This window comes from Babylonia areolata, chromosome 21 (genome assembly GCF_041734735.1).
Source record: "Babylonia areolata isolate BAREFJ2019XMU chromosome 21, ASM4173473v1, whole genome shotgun sequence".
NCBI lineage: Eukaryota > Metazoa > Mollusca > Gastropoda > Neogastropoda > Buccinidae > Babylonia > Babylonia areolata.
This window is the reverse complement of record NC_134896.1, coordinates 20,876,020-20,897,536: the sequence shown is the minus strand read 5'-3', so window position 1 is coordinate 20,897,536 and position 21,517 is coordinate 20,876,020. Positions and strand designations below refer to the sequence as shown.

At 41.4% G+C, this 21,517-nt stretch overlaps 1 protein-coding gene across 1 annotated transcript in view; it reads left to right on the top strand.

The window, feature by feature from the left end:
- The window catches only part of LOC143296165 (calcineurin subunit B type 1), a 32,690-nt gene that overhangs the window by 8,278 nt on the left and 2,895 nt on the right, over window positions 1-21,517 (top strand). The window contains exons 2-5 of the mRNA XM_076607973.1: window positions 12,496-12,535; window positions 13,317-13,493; window positions 14,551-14,610; window positions 21,242-21,426. Coding sequence (XP_076464088.1) covers window positions 12,496-12,535; window positions 13,317-13,493; window positions 14,551-14,610; window positions 21,242-21,426 — 462 coding nt within the window. The remainder of the gene's footprint in view (window positions 1-12,495; window positions 12,536-13,316; window positions 13,494-14,550; window positions 14,611-21,241; window positions 21,427-21,517) is intronic.

The window sequence follows — 21,517 nt, the reverse complement described above, 5'->3', positions numbered from 1 at the left end:
TCTCTCTCTCTCTCTCTCTCTCTGTGCCTATTATGTAAATCCTTCAAGGAAAATGAACTGCATTTTGTTTTGTGCTGTCAAGCCCTTACTTATACTAAAGTTTATTCCTACCACGTACATGTACTACCAATATCCATGCACCTTTGAACTAAGTCATCTGATGTGATCGACTAGACAATGTGACGTGCATAATCTGTCACATTCTTATACAGAGCATTGAAACTTAGATAAATTCTAACCTTGTAGTAATCTAGTATGTCATGAACTATTGTTTCTCATTTCTACTTCTGGTACTATTTTGTTGAAATCTAATTTTGTTTTTGAATATTTTGTAATGGAATTTGTTCACTTACCCAGTCATGAGGGGCCATGGCCTGATGAATAAACCCTTCGCATTCTCTCTCTCTCTCTCTCTCTCTCTCTCTCTCTCTCTCTCTCTCTCTCTCTCTCTCTCTTTGACATCTAGCATAAAAATTGATGACTGTAACTAGTGTAAGTGTAATGATAGGGGGAAAGGTGGGCACAGTAGGTAAACGGTTAGAGGATTGGACATCCAATCCAAGGGACCTGAGTTGTGTTGTGATGTCTGTGCTTTGTGTCTTCCAGATCATCACATTCAGACCTGCTATGCCTCCTCCCCTTTTCATGTATTTACATACTTGAAGAAAACAAGTTCTGTCTTACTTATAAATAAATATCATTAATATCAATCCATGTGAGTGCACTGTTGTGAAATCCCATAATCCATGTCAGCCTTTGGTGCATTATGGGGACACTTGTATTAGTTGTAACATTTCTAGCGTGCACACCCATGAAAATGGAGCATGGCTACCTATAACATAGGGTAAAATGGGTCAGTCATGTAAGAGCCAGCATGCATACATGTATGTGAACATCAGAGTTGCAGTCTATGAACACAGACACTTAGAAAGTGAAAAAGAAAAGGGGGGGGGGGGGGGGGGGAACAAGTAGAAAACTGGTCAGTAACATTCAGCTAAGTCAAAATGTTTTCTGTTCATCACTGTTGAGATTGTAATATCTAATACTTTGAAAATGGTTACTTATTGCAGAGTACAGGTAGCAAAAGACTGGTGTTTACTTTTACTCTGATCCCACAGAAGCAAAATCATATTTGTTCTGCTTCATTTCTTCCAGTATTAGTGACTGAGCTGCTTGCTGTTCTTTCCCATATATGTTTTCATTCAGCTGTGAAAAACAGACCCTTAAAGTCATGTAGTGCCTGCCGTAACACATTGGTGTTCAGCATTGGTTGACTGTTGCCTGAAGACCAGACTTTGGAAAAGATAGTTGTTCATGATTTATGTCCCAGTAATATTGCTGGGTGCTGCTTTTTTTTTTCTTTCATTCACTTGTGTAAACAAAGTGAGTCTATGTTTTAACCTGGTGTTCGGTTGTGTGTGTGTGTGTGTGTCTGTGTGTCCGTGGTAAACTTTAACATTGAAATTTTCTCTGCAAATACTTTGTCAGTTGACACCAAATTAGGCATAAAAATAGGAAAAATTCAGTTCTTTCCAGTCATCTTGTTTAAAACAATATTGCACCTCTGGGATGGGCACAAAAAAATAAAAAATGAAGCCTAATTATATGCAAACTGCATTTACTGTTAATACCCTCGAACTGATCACGATGAAACGAAAAAATTTTCAGTCTTGACTTTTCTCAAAATGAAGTCCTTTTCACTTCATACGACATTTAGAAGTACTTGTACTTGGCTCTACATGTTATTAGTTTAACAAAATACTAAATTTTCATATCAACTTTAAAACTATAAAACTAGAATGAACATAAAAGAGAAATTGAATCGACCGTGTCGTACTACATTCCCGGCAGGTGTAACTAAACTTGTACATCTGTCTAGATCTAGTGAAAACGGCTAAATGTTGCAGTGTGAGTGCGGCAATATCCATTAAAAAATTTTTTTTATTGCCCTTAAAGATTTTTTGAATGCCCAAGATACACCAGAATAATATGATTTAACTCACTCCATGCCAAGAGTTTTTGCCCTTGCCAATCCCTGAAAACCCAGGGTTTGTATAGGATGGGGGGAAAATTGTAAAAAACACAAATAAACACCCAGACAAATGATATTTAGTATATGTATGCAAGGAATGTTGTTCCATATGTGTGCAAAAAATCAAAGTATTTACTCGCCATCTTGATCTTGATCGCGGTATCCATATTTTGTGTATTTTTTAGCATTTTTGCACCCATCAGAAAGGTACACCAACATGTTCCACATCACATTCTAACACTATTTGAGGAACTGAAGACCTAGTGCATGCAATGAAGTATGAACAGGTGGTGAAGAAAGTTGAAATTCACACATACACAAAAAAAAAAAAAATTGTCTCTACATAATGAAAATCAAAGAACAAAGAAAAAAACTCAACCGGCTGGGTGTTGACTGGCCAGTCAGCTGACAAACCTGGTATGCCAGTGAAGGGATGTGCAAGAGGGAAAAAGGAAAAATTGTCAGTCCAATCACTGGTGAAAACACTTGCAAAATCGTCCATTTCCTCAGTGGTTTCGTCGTCTGTGTCTGTCTCATCTGCTGGCACATGTTCCTCACTTTCCTCTCCATTGTAAACACTCTCTTCAGCGGCCGAATCTGTTTCTAGTTCATCGGGATCTGGTTCAAATTCACTGTCCGAAGAATCAACATTATCTCCTTCGACATCAGAGCCTTCAGTTTGGATCATTTCCAAAGCATCTTCGACGCTGAGTAACATTTCACCTCTCCGACCATGTCGAACACTTCGCCGTGACGCCATCTTGTCAAACAACTTACAAAGCTGACAGGGGGTACGCTTTGTTATCAACTGCGGTTGAGCTTATCGCGACACACACGCAGCGTGTGTGAATGAAAAGCTGACCAGAGGTGACGTAAGATATCACATCTGCTTTTGATTTTCGCATCCGACGCGTCACTCCAACAGCACCACTTTTTAAAATCCAAGTCCGCATATGCGGACATTGGCATCCAACGCTTTCTCCGACGATGTCCGCATATACGGACAATGGCAGCGAGTGAGTTAAACAGCGTTCTCACTGTGAATACCACAATTGATTTATCGCCCTTTAAAAAAGTATGTTCAAATGTTAAATTTTAGAACGTCAGTTAAGAAGCCACGACAGTGTAATGGATAAGGCAGTTTCTTCTCACCCGAACACGCGGGGTTCGAATCTGGTTAAATACAGAACACATTTTAACGATTAGTTTGTGTTGTTGTTTTTTTAGTGTATCACAAGTGAGTCTTGAAGGCCTTGCCTCTCTTGTTTTTCTTTTTTTTTATATATATACTAAAATATAGCTTAAGGTAATGAGAATGGTGCTTTTTTCTTTTCTTTTTTTTATTTATTATTTTTTCATATAAACAACATACTAAGATTTTTTATGTTAAGTATTGGTGAAACTAGAAGACATTCCGGACTCAAGCACTGAAGCAGTTTTTGTATGGTCTGTTGTAACAATACCCTCCAGTCAGCAGCTTCATCTCTGAATCTTCCTCCCAAGCTAGCTCAGATAAATGTCTTTGGGAATAGCTTCTTGTGTGTGTTTCTTACTCTCATTTAAGCTAAATGCTAAAATAGCTTCACTTTGTCAGCAGTTGGCACTCTGTGTCTCAGAGACCTTGACCTTTTGGCCTGCTGTCACACCAGGGTGGAGTGTCCATTGTTTGTTTGGTTATGCAGTCTGGATTTGTTTTTAAAGAACTTAATTACTGCACAGAATAAAGAAAAACATTTTCATGTCTGTGTTTTGCAATTGTTATTTTTGCTTTGATATTTTTCTCTTCTCTACATGGCCCTCATGCAAAATTTTTGGTGGAAGTTCTCATGATGCATGTCAGGCTGTTGTTAGACCTCAGTTTTATGCCAATCAGACTGTGCTCTGCTGTGCACACATTTACATACATTTCTTAATTTATGCTAGCTATGCAGTATACTCCCATGATAGAGCCATTAAGATTAACTGATGAGAATTGTTTTAACACTCTGCAGGAAACTATTTTCTTTCTTTTCAGCATATTGATGGTTCAAAGGGAGTTTCAAATGCAAATTATTCTTAGTTCAAATACTATGGTTCTTGAATATATGTTGATATTTCAAAGATTTGTGAGATCATTTTATATATAAAATTTTTGTTTTATTTGAAATGTTTAATAGAATTAGTGGAGTAGTGCATCACAAGGTTACATAGAAATGATATGAAGTAAAGCACCTGAACAATCAAATTGTTTGAGAATTGAGGCACACAGCATTAAAATATATGGGTTTAGTATCTCTCAAAACTGCAAAATGTGTGGAGTGTGGTATGGCACTATTTGAGTTTGGATAGTGAATTGGTAATTGTTTTGAACAGGGGCTTTAGAGGCATGTATGTTACAACATAACTACATCAGCTCACAATACATACACCAAGATACACCAGGTTTTCTTGTTCTTAATATCTGATCAAGGCCAATTGTGTTCAAGCTGGTTATAGTAGAAACCTGCTGTACAAAATACTGTTGATAATACAGAATGGTAGAAATGATTTCCCCCCAGGCTGAAAGCCTTCCTGTTGTCACAAAGCTGAATAAAACTGCCTTTTCTTTTCACAAATGAAAATTGAGGCCTTATATGTATCAAATTCCAGAGGATGCTTAGACAATGAATCAGTGAACTGACCCTGAAATGTCATGGCTCTGTATTCATGTCATTATTGGGAGGGAGAAGGTGAAGGGTTTTCGGGGTATAGTACTGAATATTACAATCAAATTGTGTTTGAAAATTGAGGCACACAGCATTAAAATATATGGATTTAGTATCTCTCAAAACTGTGTAAAAAGTGTTTTGCATTTTGATTCGATTCCGAGAGAGAGAGGGGAGTTATGCAGGGGGGGATATGGGACCAACTAATGATGCACTCACTCACTCTCTCCTCACATCAATAGCAGGGCCACATGGAGTGGTTTTTATAGAGTGTTTACTTTACAATAAACATAGGTAAGCAGTACATACACTAAGCAGTACACCCTACTTAGCAAAAGCAACACACACTAAGGCAGCACACACTGCCTACTTCAAGTACTTCCTACAAGCAGCGCACAGTAAAAAGTTCACCCTACACCTAAAGCAGCACCTATAAGCAGCACACAGCCCAACAGGGATTTCCTTGCTCCTCACATCACTGATCAGTCAGTCACCCTGTGTCAGTCAGTTCTTCTGGGAGACAGCTAAGAACTGGCTTTGCTGACTGGTTTTATCCCTTCCCACAACATACTGTGCATACTAATGCAAGCTACAACACTCACTCCCCCAACTAGTTGAACTAAAATAACCAATCTTTGCTTGTCCTAATGACGCTACATGACTGACTGACAGATTCACTGCTTAATCCCAATTCGTCCAATTCAACAGATTGATCTGATTCGCTCACTTCAACCCACTTTATAACATTCTGTGATGACAAGTTCACCCGTTTACGTCACAAAGAGATTGGGGAGACACGACAATACAACTCTCGGCATGTTAGCCGGCTTGATCAAAGTTTGCATTAGCATAATTTTCCCTAGTTTACGTTCCGAAGTCCCGCCATCTACGTCAGCTGCGTTCGTGGAAGGGGAGATGGGGAACGACTTCAAAGACAGGCCGCCACACAGGATGTTCTGCTCAGCACGAGGATTGCGGCAGACGTCACATAACCGCACATATTTCAACGACTGGGGCGGGTGATGCGGTGTCGCGGACCAAAGGCGCCAACTTGGGAGTAGGGTTGAGGAGGGAGGGTGATGCGGGTGTCGGCGCAACCTCAAAGACTGGGCTTTGGACCGAGCGGGAAGGGAGATAAGAAGGGGGGGGGGGACGAAGGGGTGGGGAGGGAAGGGGGACAGAGTGCAGGTGGTGGGAGGTGACACTGCTGGCACACTATAACACCCACCCCCGGCTTTTGAATGCAATGTCCTCATTGCTGCTGACCACTGCCGTCATCAATTAATGCTAATGGGGAGATTAGTTCTCTAACCCAAAAATTAGCAAAAACATAAACATGTGAAAATGAAGACATTACAGGACAAAAGAAACCACCAAAAATACATTTCAGAATGATAAAGCTGTACAGGACACCATAACCCAGAAAAGCATACGTAAAAAAAATCAAACGGGGAGCTACACAACGCAAAAATCAACACTGTGTTCCAGCTGACACACATCAGCAACCACAAGCCCTGGAACAGGAGGAAAAAACACAAAACAGCATAGCATGACATACACAATTTTCCTCATCCACAAATTATCCTTAGCAGGCTTCAGCTACAATTTTAGCCCGTGCTGGATGGCTAACCTTACCCCTGCTGCTAACCCTAGCCCTACAGGTTGACCCTCACAGTTTCCCACCCCTGTCAGTCTGATCTGGGACCATGGCACCTACACATGTCCCATGCACCCCAGGCTTCGGATGAGACCTGGTGCTAGTCTCACACAACCTCGAGAACACCAGTTGGTGTGACCCTCTGGGAGACTCGACTGCATCCTGGCAGTCTCTATCACCTGTGCCCTCCCTTGTGGTACATGTACCAGGAACACCTGGATCAGGTGGTATGGGCAGCAGCACCCATTCACCCTTGCAAGGATCATCCTCACAGTCACCCCTTGTCCTGACTGGAGTCTTTTCTTTCAGACTCGGATCCTGCCTCCTGAGACTCTTGGGCAAGTCTCTCTGGTTCTCATTGTGGAAATCTCAGTACTTTTCCTTGGGGAGAACCTTACCCACTTTTGGGGAAATCCCATTTCCCACCACTGACTGACCTTTCCCTTTCCTACCTCTGTTCCTTCTCTTCCTACCCACAGCCCCTTTCCCTATCACAGCCCCATCTCTCTGACTGACTAAATCTGACACTAACCCCTGCATGGACCGAACGCTCTCTTCCAAATGCAACAGTTTGTCCCCTAATTTTGCTCTCTTCCCTGGCCTGTTGCTGTTGTTGGTCCTCCTCCATCTCTCTCTGTAGCATCAGGGCTTCATCCCTTGCCTGGATGAAGGTGGTCTGAGGCTCCCTCCTCACTACGCGGCGCAGCGCCCTTTTCAGCAGGAGGTTCCGGAGGCCATTGATGAAGTGGTCCCTCAGCATCTCAGCAGTGAGGGCCCCAGTGCTCTTCATCCGGATGATCCTCTCAAGACTCCACAGAGCATGAGAATAGTCCAAGACGGACTCCTCCAGCAACTGCTCCCTGCTGAAAAATGTGGACAGCAGTGTGGTGACACGCCGCCCATCGCCGAGCACCCCCAGCAGAATGTTGATCACCTTCTCTGGGGTGTTCGTCTCCTCCAGGTCCCGCAGCATCAGCTCCCTGCATGCGGTTCCCTGCAGATGGCTGTAGATGAAGTAGGCAGCCATCTCGTCTCCCATGGGGTACGCAGCCAGGACTCGCTTCACCTCCATGATGAAGTCCTCAGCCGACATCTCGCCTGACTCACCAGTGAATGCTGGGAGTGTGGGTGCTGCATACCACCCCATGGGAAATTCCTGCGCCACTGTAGTTGGGGTTGTCATCTCTGGGCTGTTACTGGGCTGTGTTACCTGGCTGTGTGCTGCTTAAGTTCTACTAACTGCTTAACCTGCCTATTGGGTCAATAAATCACTCTACCTGCCTATCCTGTCGGGAACGCCAAGTTGTAAAAAGTGTTTTGCAGTTCGATTCAATTCCAAGAGAGAGAGGGGAGTTATGCAGGGGGGATATGGGACCAACTAATGATGCACTCACTCACTCTCTCCTCACATCAATAGCAGGGCCACATGGAGTGGTTTTTATAGAGTGTTTACTTTACAATAAACATAGGTAAGCAGTACATACACTAAGCAGTACACCCTACTTAGCAAAAGCAACACACACTAAGGCAGCACACACTGCCTACTTCAAGTACTTCCTACAAGCAGCACACAGTAAAAAGTTCACCCTACACCTAAAGCAGCAGTTGAACAACTTGATGACAAGTTCACCCGTTTACGTCACAAAGAGATTGGGGAGACAGGACAATACAACTCTCGGCATGTTAGCCGGCTTGATCAAAGTTTGCATTAGCATAATTTTCCCTAGTTTACGTTCCGAAGTCCCGCCATCTACGTCAGCTGCGTTCGTGGAAGAGGAGATGGGGAACGACTCCAAAGACAGGCCGCCACATGGGATGTTCTGCTCAACACGGGGATTGCGGCAGACGTCACATAACCGCACGTGTTTCAACGACTGGGGCGGGTGATGCGGTGTTGCGGACCAAAGGCGCCGACTTGGGAGTAGGGTTGAGGAGGGAGGGTGGCGCGGGTGTCGGCGCAACCTCAAAGACTGGGTGGGGGGGACAAAGGGGTTGGGAGGGAAGGGGGACAGAGTGCAGGTGGTGGGGGGTGACACTGCTGGCACACTATAACAGCTGCAAAATGTGTGGAGTGTGGTATGGCATGATGTTATGTCTGTGGATGTAAATGTTCATGATTGTGAATGGTTAATATAGTATATGATCATACATGTGTGTGTGTGTGTGTGTAAATTAAAATAGAAAGTTGTTTTTTTTCCCCCAGAAATTTAGATAAGTAAAAATTATTATCACCCCAAAACTAATATGATTAGATATAATTCTTAATGTAAACTTTTGATCATCAGCTGATCAGGATAAGCTTTTGACTTTTGTTCTCTGTTTTAATCATTTATTATACTGTATTGAAATTTTACTTAGCATTACTTTTGAACTGTATATTCTTATAATGCCATCTTGTATATTACGGGTTTTTTTTATTAAAACTTTGGATAGTGTCTATTATAGGGCTGTTTTATTTGTTTATTTACTCTGTACTAAAGTATCAGTCAGTATAATTATAATTGCTGACTAGTTTATTTCTTTATGTACTTATGTATTTATTTACTTATTTATTCTTTGAAAACTTTGGATATATTTTTTTATATAGGGTGAAATATCAGTAGCTGTCATCCCAATCCAAAAACTCTCCCTCTGCTTTCTCTCTCACATTTTTTCATTTATGCTGGGGTTGTTCATTAATTTCAGTGTGTTTGTGTGTGTGTGTGTGTGTGACTGTTTTGTCGCTCTGTGTGCATTGCATTGGACTCATGTCTAATGTGAGTGTGTGTGTGTGAATAGTGCATCAAATAAATAACATGATTAAATACATGTCAGTGTACAGAATTGTGCTGTGTATAGATGGCCAACACATTTCATTTTATTTGTAAATGGTGCATTAATACTGATTTATAACATGATCTAGCACACATTCAAGATATATATATTGATGTGTACATTTTCTTTTGGACAAGATACATACACTTCGGCGTTTTTGCACCTCCATTTTTAGGTTTAGCTTTTGTGAACATATTCTTTGTAGGTGCAATTCATTGCCGATCAGAAGTAGTAGGTGAGCCGCTTCCCTAGGCTTGTTGACTTATAAAGAGGTCGGCTCCACCACCACAGATGTCTGTGGCTGCCACCCCTATTCTTTCATGACCTGGTCCCAGACAAGCACAGCAGAATAATAGAAACACACAGGCGGTTAACAATGTCATGTGAATCGATACCTTCAGTATTCTATAGTGTTCAGCCAACTTAAGGGTTCTGCTCAGACACTTCTCTCTCTCTCTCTCTCTCTCTCTCTCTCTCTCTCTCTCTCTCTCACATACACACACTCACTCACATATACACGCGCGCACACACACACACACGACTCAGAGTGTCCTACTTTCTGCTGGCTTGCATCTTGATTGAACCACATTGCTTCTGTGTTCCAGTGGCTGCCACTCCCACATTTACTCTAATGAGCGGGTTTTTATGTGCATGACTGTTTTTACCCTGTTCTGCAGGCAGCCATACTCCATTTTCTGGGTGTGTTCTTGCTACCATAAAACATGAAATGCAGACATGGATCGTACGATTCATACTAAGGATCTTTAACAAGTGTATTTCAACTTCTGCATGTGTATACACATGAAGGGGGTTCGGTTACTAGCAGGACTGCACATGTGTTGACTTGGGAGGTCAGAGCCATATTATAGTTTTACCCCCCCACAAATCATTTTTGTGCAGAAAACCAGTCATGGTATGTTGTTTTCAAATTAATGTTCATACCATAGTGTGCCTATCTAGGCTGAACAAAATAATGCTGTCATATTTTCCCTTCTTGTGATAGTCCAAGGTACTGATTATTCAGTGCTTCTCAGTGATAAGCATAAATATGCATTTTTGACACTTTGAAAGTTGAAAGGATGCACTGCATATTCATTGACTGATTGAGTGGGTCCCTCAGACGTTCTGAAAACTACTAGAATGAACACATGAAAAAAGTGAAAATCCAGTACTGATGCCAGGATTGTCTGCTACAAAGAGTTCTTTTCTTTCATTACTTTTGCTTGGAAACCAAAATGATTATGGCTAGAATTAGGAGATATTCCTGCATTTGTATATAGTCATTAGCAGTGCAGTTTTAATTAGAATGTGTGACATTAGAGTGACCCCCTGAAGGTAATCTGGAACACTCAAAGATTATAATAAAACATTAACATACCAGAAGCCCAGTGTTTGCATTCTGAATAATATTTATACAGTACTAACTGTTGCACTAAAGCAGTTTTGATTTCTGATGTCCATATTCATCCCTTCCATTCCCTCCTCTTTCATTGTGTCTCCCTCTCCCTCTCTCACTTTCTCAGTCTCTGAATTATTTATAAACTATCTACTGATTATGAAATAAACAGTTATTGCCAATGGCTGTCAACAGGGCAGATATATTCCAGCAATGTCTGTGTTATTCCACTGTGTTTACAATCAGTGCTGACACATGCTTCTGATATATTGAACTGGTGACATATTGTTCTGACACACCTGTAGCTCTGGTTGTAGCAGGAGTTACTTGACTAAACTGATTTTGTCACTCTTCTCGACTCAGAAATCTGGCTGCACATGACGATATTATTATAAGTCTGGGCACAGAAATTGTAACAATTTTTTAACGACTGCCACACTGTACAAACACATTACAGTATTGAACATGCAGTTAAGTGTCTCAGTAAAACAGTGCAACAGATGGTTTTAGAAAGGTGGCAAGTTGACAGAAAACACAGTTTACAACTTCAAAAGTTTGAGAACCAAGCTTCTGATGTGAAAGACTGGGTGTGTCAGATGTAAGTTGTGTTGACCACAAGTGATGGATACAAGAAAGAAAACTAATCTCTAGCAGGTCATTGCAATAGTTCTCAACAGTCCGCATTTCCTCAGTAGTTGTTGTTGGTTTTGTTGTTGTTGGTTTTTTCAGCTAACTGACCCTGAACTAGTTGGTAGTGAAAATGAAGAAGTATCATGAAAAGAAATGTTTATTTTGGGGGCGGGGGTGGGGGGTTGTTTTCTTAAAGAAAATAGATCTTTACAATAATAGTATTAGTTAATATTAGAAAATAATAAAATTAAGGACAAAACCATTGAGTGGGCACGACAACAAAAACAGTCATTAACTGTCAGTTGCAGAATATTTGGTGACATAATTTGGAATGGTACTGTTAAAGAAAGAACAGCTTTAATTCTTTCTGCTTTATCAATTTCTTTTGCCCATCTTTTGACATGGATAGCTTATTTTTAAATGTCAGTGAAGACAAAAACTTGAGAAAAAGAGATGCATGACAAAGAATGTACATGTTTATATGAGCATACTTGCATGTGTATGTGTATCATACTGTAGCAGTCACAGGACAGTGAGGGGGCCCATGTAACACAACACTGACATATACAGCACAACAGGACACAAAAGGTGGGCAGAGAGAATGCCAATGTTGATTCTGGATGAGTGTGACCCCAGAATGAACTGAAAATGTTCACCTGCCAGCCTTGCACACAACCAACAGAGCTGTGATGGCGTCTTTGTGATTTGCGTTGATAATGATATAGATATTGTTCTGTCTCGCCGGGCACACAAGATTTTTTGTAGGAGGTCAGTCCTAAGCCCTTTCCAAGTCCAATTCCAAATCAGAAGAAAACAGCAGCTGCAGGTGAAGAGCGAAAGAACTCTTCTTTTTTTTTTTTATTATGAAGGTGTCTGATAGTGATGCTGCACTCACTGTTATGAGGGGGAAAACACAGGAATGCAGGATAGTGATCACTTCTGTAACCTGTGTTTGTGTTCTTGCCCTTCACAATAAGTACAGAATCTTTCTTATTACCTTTTGCTGCCAGTGTGTCACCAGTTCACTTGTTATACTGGCACTCACAGAGGCTCAGTGCTTCAACCTTTCTTGTTTACTCTGTACAAGAGTGACTGTCACCAAAAGAAACACATGCTCGCATTATATTTTCAACAAATACATGAATATATGTGTTTCTTTTCTTCCTCTTCTTCTTTTTTTTCTTCTCAAAACCAGTGATGATATACAACGTCCTGATTCAGAATCTGAATGTGTTTGCATTTATGATATAAACTTTATCTTTTCTTCTTTTTTTCCACCCAGGGAAATGAAAACAGTCTGCCTATGGAGCTGTGCTCCACATGTGAGTAATTTGTTTGATTTATATGTAACATTTATGGTATTATCTTCATACAGTGAGTGAAGAATGTTATGTTTTTCAGTTGGTGATTATGCTATTGTACCAGTCAGCAATGTTCTGAGTTTTTAAAGTTACATTCCATGCCTATACAGAATCCAGTGTACTGAAGTCAAAAACCAGTTTCATTTATATTTTATGATGAGTAATCCTTGAAATGGGAAAGATGATCTTGTCATATTTGTTATCCAACCAGTCTTCCAGTATAGCCCAGTGTAACCAAGGAGGTAAAGGGATCAGGACTCAACACAATTTTAGGACCTTTTTATTTTTAAGTATCAAAATCCTGTCAACATAAATGAAATTAAGATAATGAATCAAATTCAAAATAAGAATGTTGTTATTTTGCTCTTGAAATATTTTGGAATGGAAATCGGAGTGTCAGGAAACATTTTTCCACTTTCTTCCTTCCCTTAACCGTTTAAGAGAACATCAAAATAGGCGTTGGTGAAATATTAGGAAACCATTCACCTCATGTTTGTGTTTTATTCTTGAATCCTAAGAGTACAGTTCCAGGTCAGTTTGCCATCTTGCTTCAGGAACCAAGCCTCAACAACAGGCCATAATTTTCTGCCTGTATGATAAATTAACACTATATACATACAGATACTTAATATATGCACATGAAAAAAGAGGAATATCTAAGTAGTGTTTCTTATTTTGGTGAAATATTCTACATCAAAAACTAAACCAGCGGTTTATAAAATGCTGTTATGTTCTGTTTTAGTTGATGTGGATGAGATCAAACGACTCGGCAAACGCTTTCGGAAGCTCGACTTGGACAACTCTGGATCTCTGAGTGTTGATGAATTCATGTCATTACCTGAACTGCAACAAAACCCTTTGGTGCAACGAGTCATAGACATCTTTGATACAGATGGAAATGGAGAGGTAGACTTCAAAGGTAAGAAGGTGTTTTGTATTAAGTACACCAAGTTTGACCAGTGTCAGTTCACATGACTCAACATGTCATTTTGTGCAGTGAATTGAAAAGTTGCCAGCTGTGTTTCATTGTACAGTCATTAACTTTATACCAGCCAATCTGTCCCCATTTACCAAACTTCTGGAGTCCGAATATAGTAAATGTTTTACATAATTTGAAAAAGGGGGTGGCTGTTGCTTGTTTGGTGAAGGAAGGAGGGCAAGTTCATTGTTGGCCAGTTTCTTTGTTTTGTTTTTTTGTTTGTTGTTGTTTTAATGATTATCCTCATTGAATCAGATGTTGGTGTGGTTAATTTTGCAGCAGATAAACTATTGAAACAAGATTTTGCATAAACTAATTTCACCAAACTCAGATCACTGTGCTGTTATTTTTCTGTTCATTTATTCATGAGATCTGTCCTGTTCCAGGAAGAGATGTGATAACAGTTTAGCACATATCAGAAATCAATTCTTAAAGTTTAATTTGCCAGGAATATTTTTGGGTGATTAGTTTCACTGTGATTCAAATGCATTAGACATTCCAGCTTCAATGTAAATTATAACAGGCTGCCCCACTTGGCAAAGAACAAAACCATTAGTTTTGTTTTTTGGTTTTGTCTTGTTTTTTTGTTGTTGTTTTTTTATTGTTGTTTTATTTTTGTTTTTGTTTTTACGTGAGAATTCTTCATCGTAATTTTGACACATTTACAGCTTCTTTCTTCCATCCCAGGACATGTGGCACTCTCAGTCGCAGTTTAAAAAAGGAGCACTGTTAAGCCATGGAATGATGCTCATATGTGGAGAATGGTCCATACCATGGTACATATGTATATAACTATTCTCTCTCTCTCTCTCTCTCTCTCTCCCTCTCTCTCTCTCTATTTCATTTGTTTATTAGCCAAAAGTTATATTTTTATGCCATTTTTGAATGGTTTTATTCTTGTTTTCTTTTGTTATTTCGTTTTTTCCTCTTTTTTAAAAGTAATTTCCTTTATTTTAAATGCATTGGCTGAAATATCTGAATTGTAAATATGTTCCAGAATTCATCGAAGGCATTTCTCAGTTCAGTGTCAAAGGCGACAAAGAATCAAAGTTACGATGTGAGTGATCAGTTTGTTTTACTTCTCTTCTTTCTTTCTTTTTTTTTTTTAATGATTATGAAAATTATTTTTTTATTTATATGTATGAATATGAGTCTTGATGAAAATTTTATCATTAACATGCTGTATACTTTCTGCTAGTACTTATAGAAAGAATACACAATGCTAGAAAAGGTAACTAGGATTTTCAAGTAAATAAATGGGTATGTGCTTGAGGTGAAACTGTGTTACACATGACACAAACACAAAGAAAAAGCAAAAGAAGCACAAGAACATTATATTCACAGGTCATTTATTCCAAGTCATATACATAAATTCAACGTAAAGCCTCCCTCTATTCATCCCCCACATTTCAAAGCTGTTAAAGAGAGAAAGAAAAGTTAAAGATTTCCTCATTTCTGCTGGTTCCATTATCCCCAAGGTAACTTATTAGCCAGAAATATGTTACTTATGCATCACACTCTCAAGAACAAGAAGTTTGCATTCAATCAGTTTACAAAGGAAAAAAAGTATTGTGCTTTGTTAAATGGAGACAAGGAATCTTTGGGAATCATCATCATCGTCATCACAGTTATTCACACACACACACACACACAAACACACATACATGTTTTCACACATACACACAGAGGAAAATGAAAGTAGATTAACTTCATTAAGGCATATAAATTGAGTCCCATGTACATAAAGATTAAATCATTCATGGACACACAAGACAATGGGTATTAGGGGAAAGAATGGTAATTAAAAAAAGTGAAAAAGGCACACACAAAAAATGGTGTGCGAGCTTTAAAAAAAAAAGGGGGGGGGGTAATATAATGTCCACTGGAGTCAGAAGCATCAATGCAGGTGACATCTTGTGTAGGGATCAGGAAGGTCTAGCTTCCTTCAGGGAAGACAACGTGTTTTCCCATTTTTTGCAAGAACTCCACCAACACTTCGCAGTTATGCGTTCCTAAAATCTGAGAAATAAAAATCAGGAAAAAATCAGGAAAAACCATACACATGCAGATAGCATCTTTTTTTACTTTTCTTTTCTTTCTTTTAATTTTTTTTACATATATTTAATTTTTCACAGCTTAGTGTTAACTATTCAAGCATACAGACATGTGTTCTGTGACCAGTACAGCAAAAACTCAGTGTTAAATTTAACCAGTTCAGTGCCAGAGAATTTTGTATTAAAAAAAAAAAATGTGCTATCCCCTTGCCAGGGAATTTTGAGGATTTGGGGGTAATAAATCACAAAAAAAAGTTAGCACAAAAGCTATGGGCAATACAGAAAGAAAGTAAATTTTTTTTTGAAGGAAACTGAGTGTATATTCTGCTTCTGGGCTTTTTTCCCAATTAGGTTGATTGTAGATACTGTTCAGGCATGTAAAGTCAAGACAATAATTTTTGTGCAAAAAAGTCTTTCCACCTCAACATAATGACATCCATAAAGAAAAGAAACAAAACACAGCTAGAAATAATAGCATGCCTGTTGTCAGATTATGCCTGTAGAAGAAATAAAAACAGGCTATAAGTTTACGAAAACAAATCACAGCTCATGCAGACATGTAAGTAAATCACTGTCCCAACAATGACAAAGGTGGGTAAAGGCAATGTAGAAGGTCAGTTACGGTCTCAGAACTCAGCTGGCAAACTGTTTGACAGCAAAGAGTGTTTGCAAGTGAGAGGGTGAAGTTCTTTGCTGACATTCACTCCTTTCAAGTTGCACGTGGGCCGATTGAAGTGTCTGCTGTGCATCTGGCTTGCCACCTCTTCAAACAAGTCAGCCAGCTGATTCAGCGGGGAAAAAGCGTCAAAAATAAAAAGCACATGTTTCATGTCCAGTGCAGCTTTAACCCTGCGTTTCGTGATAATCATGGAGCATTGGCAGTTGTTGTTTACCTACAATCAGTCTGCTTAGAAATGTGAGTACAGTCTTCCCAAAAGCCATGCCCCCTTGATGACCTCTGGCTGGCATTCAACCTATCATCTTACTTCACTCCTCTCCCTCTCCTCCCCTTCTTCCAACGCTCCCTGCACGTATTCTGTCAGTCTTAGCCACTTATTCAAAAACGCTGTCTGGATGGATGGACTGCATTACCATTTTTAATGGGCTGTCAGTTTCATCACTGTTGTTGTGGAAATGTTTTAAGCAAACTAGATCATGACAGTGACTTTTTACTGCTAATGAAGTGATTGAAATGCTTCAAACTGAAGGTTTCGACATCGACAAGGATGATGAAGACGTTGAATAAAGTATCTGCAGTGAAGAAAGCTACCAGCAAAAAGGTACTGACAGTGACTCAGTTTCTGAGGGCTGTGAAGAGAGGGAGGGGGGTGGGAGTACACATGACGCGAGGAGAGGGGTCAGTGGGTCAAGTAAGGGAGTTTCATTCAGTTACTTTGTGTTTTGTATTTTTTGTGATTTATTTTTTCCTAACCCTAACAAATGGGTTGTCTGCAGGTGAAAGCAAGGGAGAAAACTATTCGTCCGGGGTGAGTTAAAGAAGTAAAAAAAATAACGATCAAGAAACTTTGTTTTTCACTTACATTTGGTGCCGATATTCACCGTGAACTGATGAAATACGTGGATTTTATGAGAGAGGCAGCGTCAAAACTTTAAAGCATAACTGCATTACGTCAACAAAGGAAGTGTGACACAACATCATAATTTGAGCTTTTCTCACTTCCTGTTGGGAATTTCCGCATGAAACGTCACTTGTTCATGCAGTTTGGTAGCTAAATACAGTAGGTGTTCCCCAGAGTAGACTTCTGTCAAATGTTGTTGATTTCTGGCTTTTCAAATTTTAAGTGTCATGCGCAGAACACCAGAACCACCAGACAACTCAGAGTGCCAGAAATGGCGCAGGAATGGCTTAATAAGCCAGCCCGCACTGTCAGGGGTGCTGCTTCCATTCCTCCTCCAGGCAGGGAGTCCCTCTCTGCCCAGGGCGCTTTTTCTCCGGGCAAGTTCCTTAAAGATTCCTCCAAGGGAGGGGTGTGGTTTTTACAGCCGGTTGTTCGTGATTCCAAAGGTCTCGGGTGGGTGGAGACCAGTCTTGGACTTGTCCCCCCTCAACAGATTCCTCCCCAAAATCAAATTCAAGATGGACACACAGGCACAGATTCGGGAGACATTCAACAGGGCGATTGGGCTACCTCTAACGATCTGAAAGATGCTTATTTTCATATCCTCATCCATCCAGCATCCCGTCGGTACCCGAGGTTCATGTGGAGGGACAAGGTGTTCCAGTTCTCGGCCCTCCAATTTGGTTTGTCCCTTGCCCCAAGGTGGTGCGGGAATTGGTGTCCATCGTCTGGTCGGAATCCATTCATCGCTGTGTGTACCTGGACGACTGGCTTATCCTGGCCCAGTCGCAGGCCCTGTGCCAGAGTCATACAGCCAGACTTCTAGACCTTTGCTCCCAACTGGGCTTCCTCACGAACCAGGAGAAATGCGATCTGTCCCCAAGTCAGTCCTTCGACTTCTTAGGGATGAGATTCAACACGCGGTCCATGATAGTCTCTCCGACGCCAGATCGCTGGGACCGTCTGGCAGGCCTCCTCAGCCACTTGCGCCGTTCCTCCCAAGCAACAGCGCAGACATTTCTTCCCTCCTGGGCATGATGGAGTCCATGGCAGCTGGAGGCAGTTCGCAGGGCTCTCCTGCACTTCATGGGGGAAGCCACTGGCAAGACCATCCGCTTGTTCACGGACAATACGACGGTCGCATGTTACATGAACAAAGGGGGGGAGCGCACTCGGCAGACCTCTCCCTGCGGACCGAGGCTCTCCTCCGTTGGTGCCACAGCAAGGGCATTGCACTTTCAGCGAGACACATAGCAGGAAAAGCCAACATCTTGGCAGATGCTTTCAACAGGTCCAAGAGTGTCATCCACACAGAGTGGACCCTGGACAAGGACACCCTTTAGGGGGTGTGGGAACTGTGGTTTCGGCCAATGGTGGACCTCTTTGCCACAAAGTTCAACAAGAGACTTCCCACTTAAGTCTCTCCGGTCGCCGACCCGGAAGCGTGGGCAGTGGATGCTCTCTCTTTAGACTGGAGCAGTCTGATTTCCTACGCGTTTCCTCCCTTTCCAATTCTGTCCATGGTGATACAGAAAGCCAGCTTGGAACGCCTGCAGCTGATTCTTATAGCGCCGAAATGGCCAGCCCAGCCGTGGTACCCAGAACCTCGTTCTGGGATTCCTCATTCCAATCCTCACCTGCTCCACCTGCATGTGTGGCTGCTGTGCAGTTGGAACTGTCAGCATCACCATTGAAGTCTTCGACCACTTGGTCGGCCTCTGTGTCGGCTGCGCTTACCCAGGGGGGTGCCTCCTCTGACCTCCTCTCCACAGTCACCAAAGCAAGGAGGGAGGGAACTGAGACTTTGTATGACTTTTGCTGGAAGAAATGGTTGCGGTGGTGTACAACTCAGGACATTCCCCCTAGTAACCCTACGAGCATGCAGCTGGCCAACTTTCTGGCTCACTGCTCCTCGGTTCTCAACCTGTCTGCTAGTTCTGTGTGAGGGAACAGGTCTGCCATCTGTACCACAATCAAACAGCTAGGTGGTCCTGCCTTTGAAGCGGATTTCCTGCTCAGAGAGGTGGCTAGGGGCGCCTCTCTGAAGGAAGCTAGAAACCCCAGAAGAGTGCCCCTCTGGGACTTGTTCCTGGTGCTGGATTTCATTAAAAAAACAACCCTTCGAGCCATTGGGGACTATTCCTTTCGACTTACTCACCCTCAAGACCACTTTTTTTCTGTTGCTGGCCACACCCATCGTAGAAGCAAGATTCATGGTCTTTGTGGAATGCCACAAGCTCTGGCCTTCCACAGAGATGGTTCCATCACTCTTCATTTCCTTCCAGAGTTTCTGGCTAAGAACCAAGACCCCAAGGTCCCTTCCACCTCTCTGAGGGTCAGACCTTTGTCTGATATTCTTGCCCAAGATGATGAGGATAGGCGTCTCTGCCGTGTTCAGCATCTCAAATACTATTGGGATAGGTCTTGCCATAGGCGTTCTTCTCAGAGGCGTCTTCTCATCTCCCTCAATGAGAATTACAAGAAAGACATCGCTGCAGGCACCGTTTCCCGCTGGGTTTCCCAAGTCATTTGTAGAGCCTGCTCTCATTCTCACAGGGATATCAGCTGTCTTAATCCCAGAGCTCATGAAGTGCGGGCCATAGCTACTTCGGCTGCTTTCCAGCACCTCAGTGCCACTGCAGTATGTCTTGGAGGCAGCCTTCTGTCTGAGAATCTCTTCATCAACTTCTACCTCAGGGATTACCGTATGACCGGGGCTGACGGTTCCAAGGGGATTTCCTTTGTCGCGGCTAACACTGCCGTCTTGGTTACAAGGGCTCCCCATACGAACCAGTAGGCATTGCCCTCCATTTGCTTTAAATTCTGCATCAGTTTGACATGGTACAGTATATGACACCAAAAGGAGGAGTTTGTATTATACTCCATGTTTGGTGATACATATACTTAGCATGTCAAACTCGAATGCCCGCCCGTCCATCCCCACATCTCTGCCGTGGTTCTCATGGGGCATTTTTCACGATGGCCACAGAATGATTCAGCACTTATAGCTTTTAGAGGCGTTTGATTGGCTAAGAGCGGACCGGGAAAGATGGGTCGTCTTTTCACTGTTAGCCGCGCGAAATTTGGCCAAGCAGAGCAAACCGATAGGCCTAGTTTGCATCAGTTTGACATGGTAAGTATATGTATCACCGAACATGGAGTATGATACAAGCTCCTCCTTTTAAACTTAACTCAAGCTTTTTAACAAACTAGTGTTGGAGACCACGTTTGCTAGTCCTGTTTTCAGTCACTATTTTGGGGGCGATTTTCATCATTCCAGCAACACTGCTTAAAATCTAGATGTCCATGCATGTTTTTCTTGATACTGGCATTTCTTTAATGTTATTTTTATTTTTCAAAAGCCTTAATTTTAAAAAAAAACACATATGAAGTGTGGGTACCCCCAACCATGACCAATACCAAATAATGACTCATAGTCATATACTTTTATTGGGGGGGTGTTTGCGTGCACGCTTGTATGTACATGGGTATCCGTGTGACTAAGGAGAGGGGTTATATTCTGGTGGACAGATGCATGTAAGCATATGTGTGAGGGCACAGAGCAGTGTTGTGGAGGAGTTGGGGGTGAGGGAGGATCTCTCCCTCCAAGCAGTTTACAAACCCACAATTCTGGCATCCTGAGCAAGGCGATGCACTCTTCCACTCAGTCACAGCAGAGGCCTTCCCTCTGGCACTCATTGGCTCTCTCTCTCTCTCTCTCTTTCTCTCTCTCTCTCATGACTATATTTTGAAATCTGTAGTCATCCCAATTACGCCCAGGTATTCCAGAAAACATTTTGATGTGTTTTATGTACATTGACCTGTGTTTTCTTTTTTTTTTCTTTTTTTCTTTTTTTTTCCTTTTTTTTTTTTTCTTTTTTTTTGGGGGGTGTGGTTTGATTTATTAATGTCTGGTTTGCTTTATTAATGTTTTTTTGTTTTTTTTAATCACGTGTTTGTTTTAATGGTTGTAACAATGTAAGAGTTGTTGATGTATATATTCAGCCAGTTTATGTTGATGATAGTAAAAGTTGTTGAATTTGTGTTCCACCAGTTGCATTCAAGATCTATGACATGGACAAGGATGGCTACATCTCCAATGGGGAGCTTTTCCAGGTGCTAAAGATGATGGTAGGAAACAACTTGAAGGACACCCAGCTGCAGCAAATCGTCGACAAAACCATCATTCATGCAGACACTGATGGCGATGGGAAGATCTCATTTGAAGAATTCTGTGCTGTGAGTACAGTTTTTATATCTTCTCTTTATGTGTGTGTTTGTTATTCAGTCTGCTGAAAAAGTTATGTGTATTTGAAGGTGTTTTGTCACT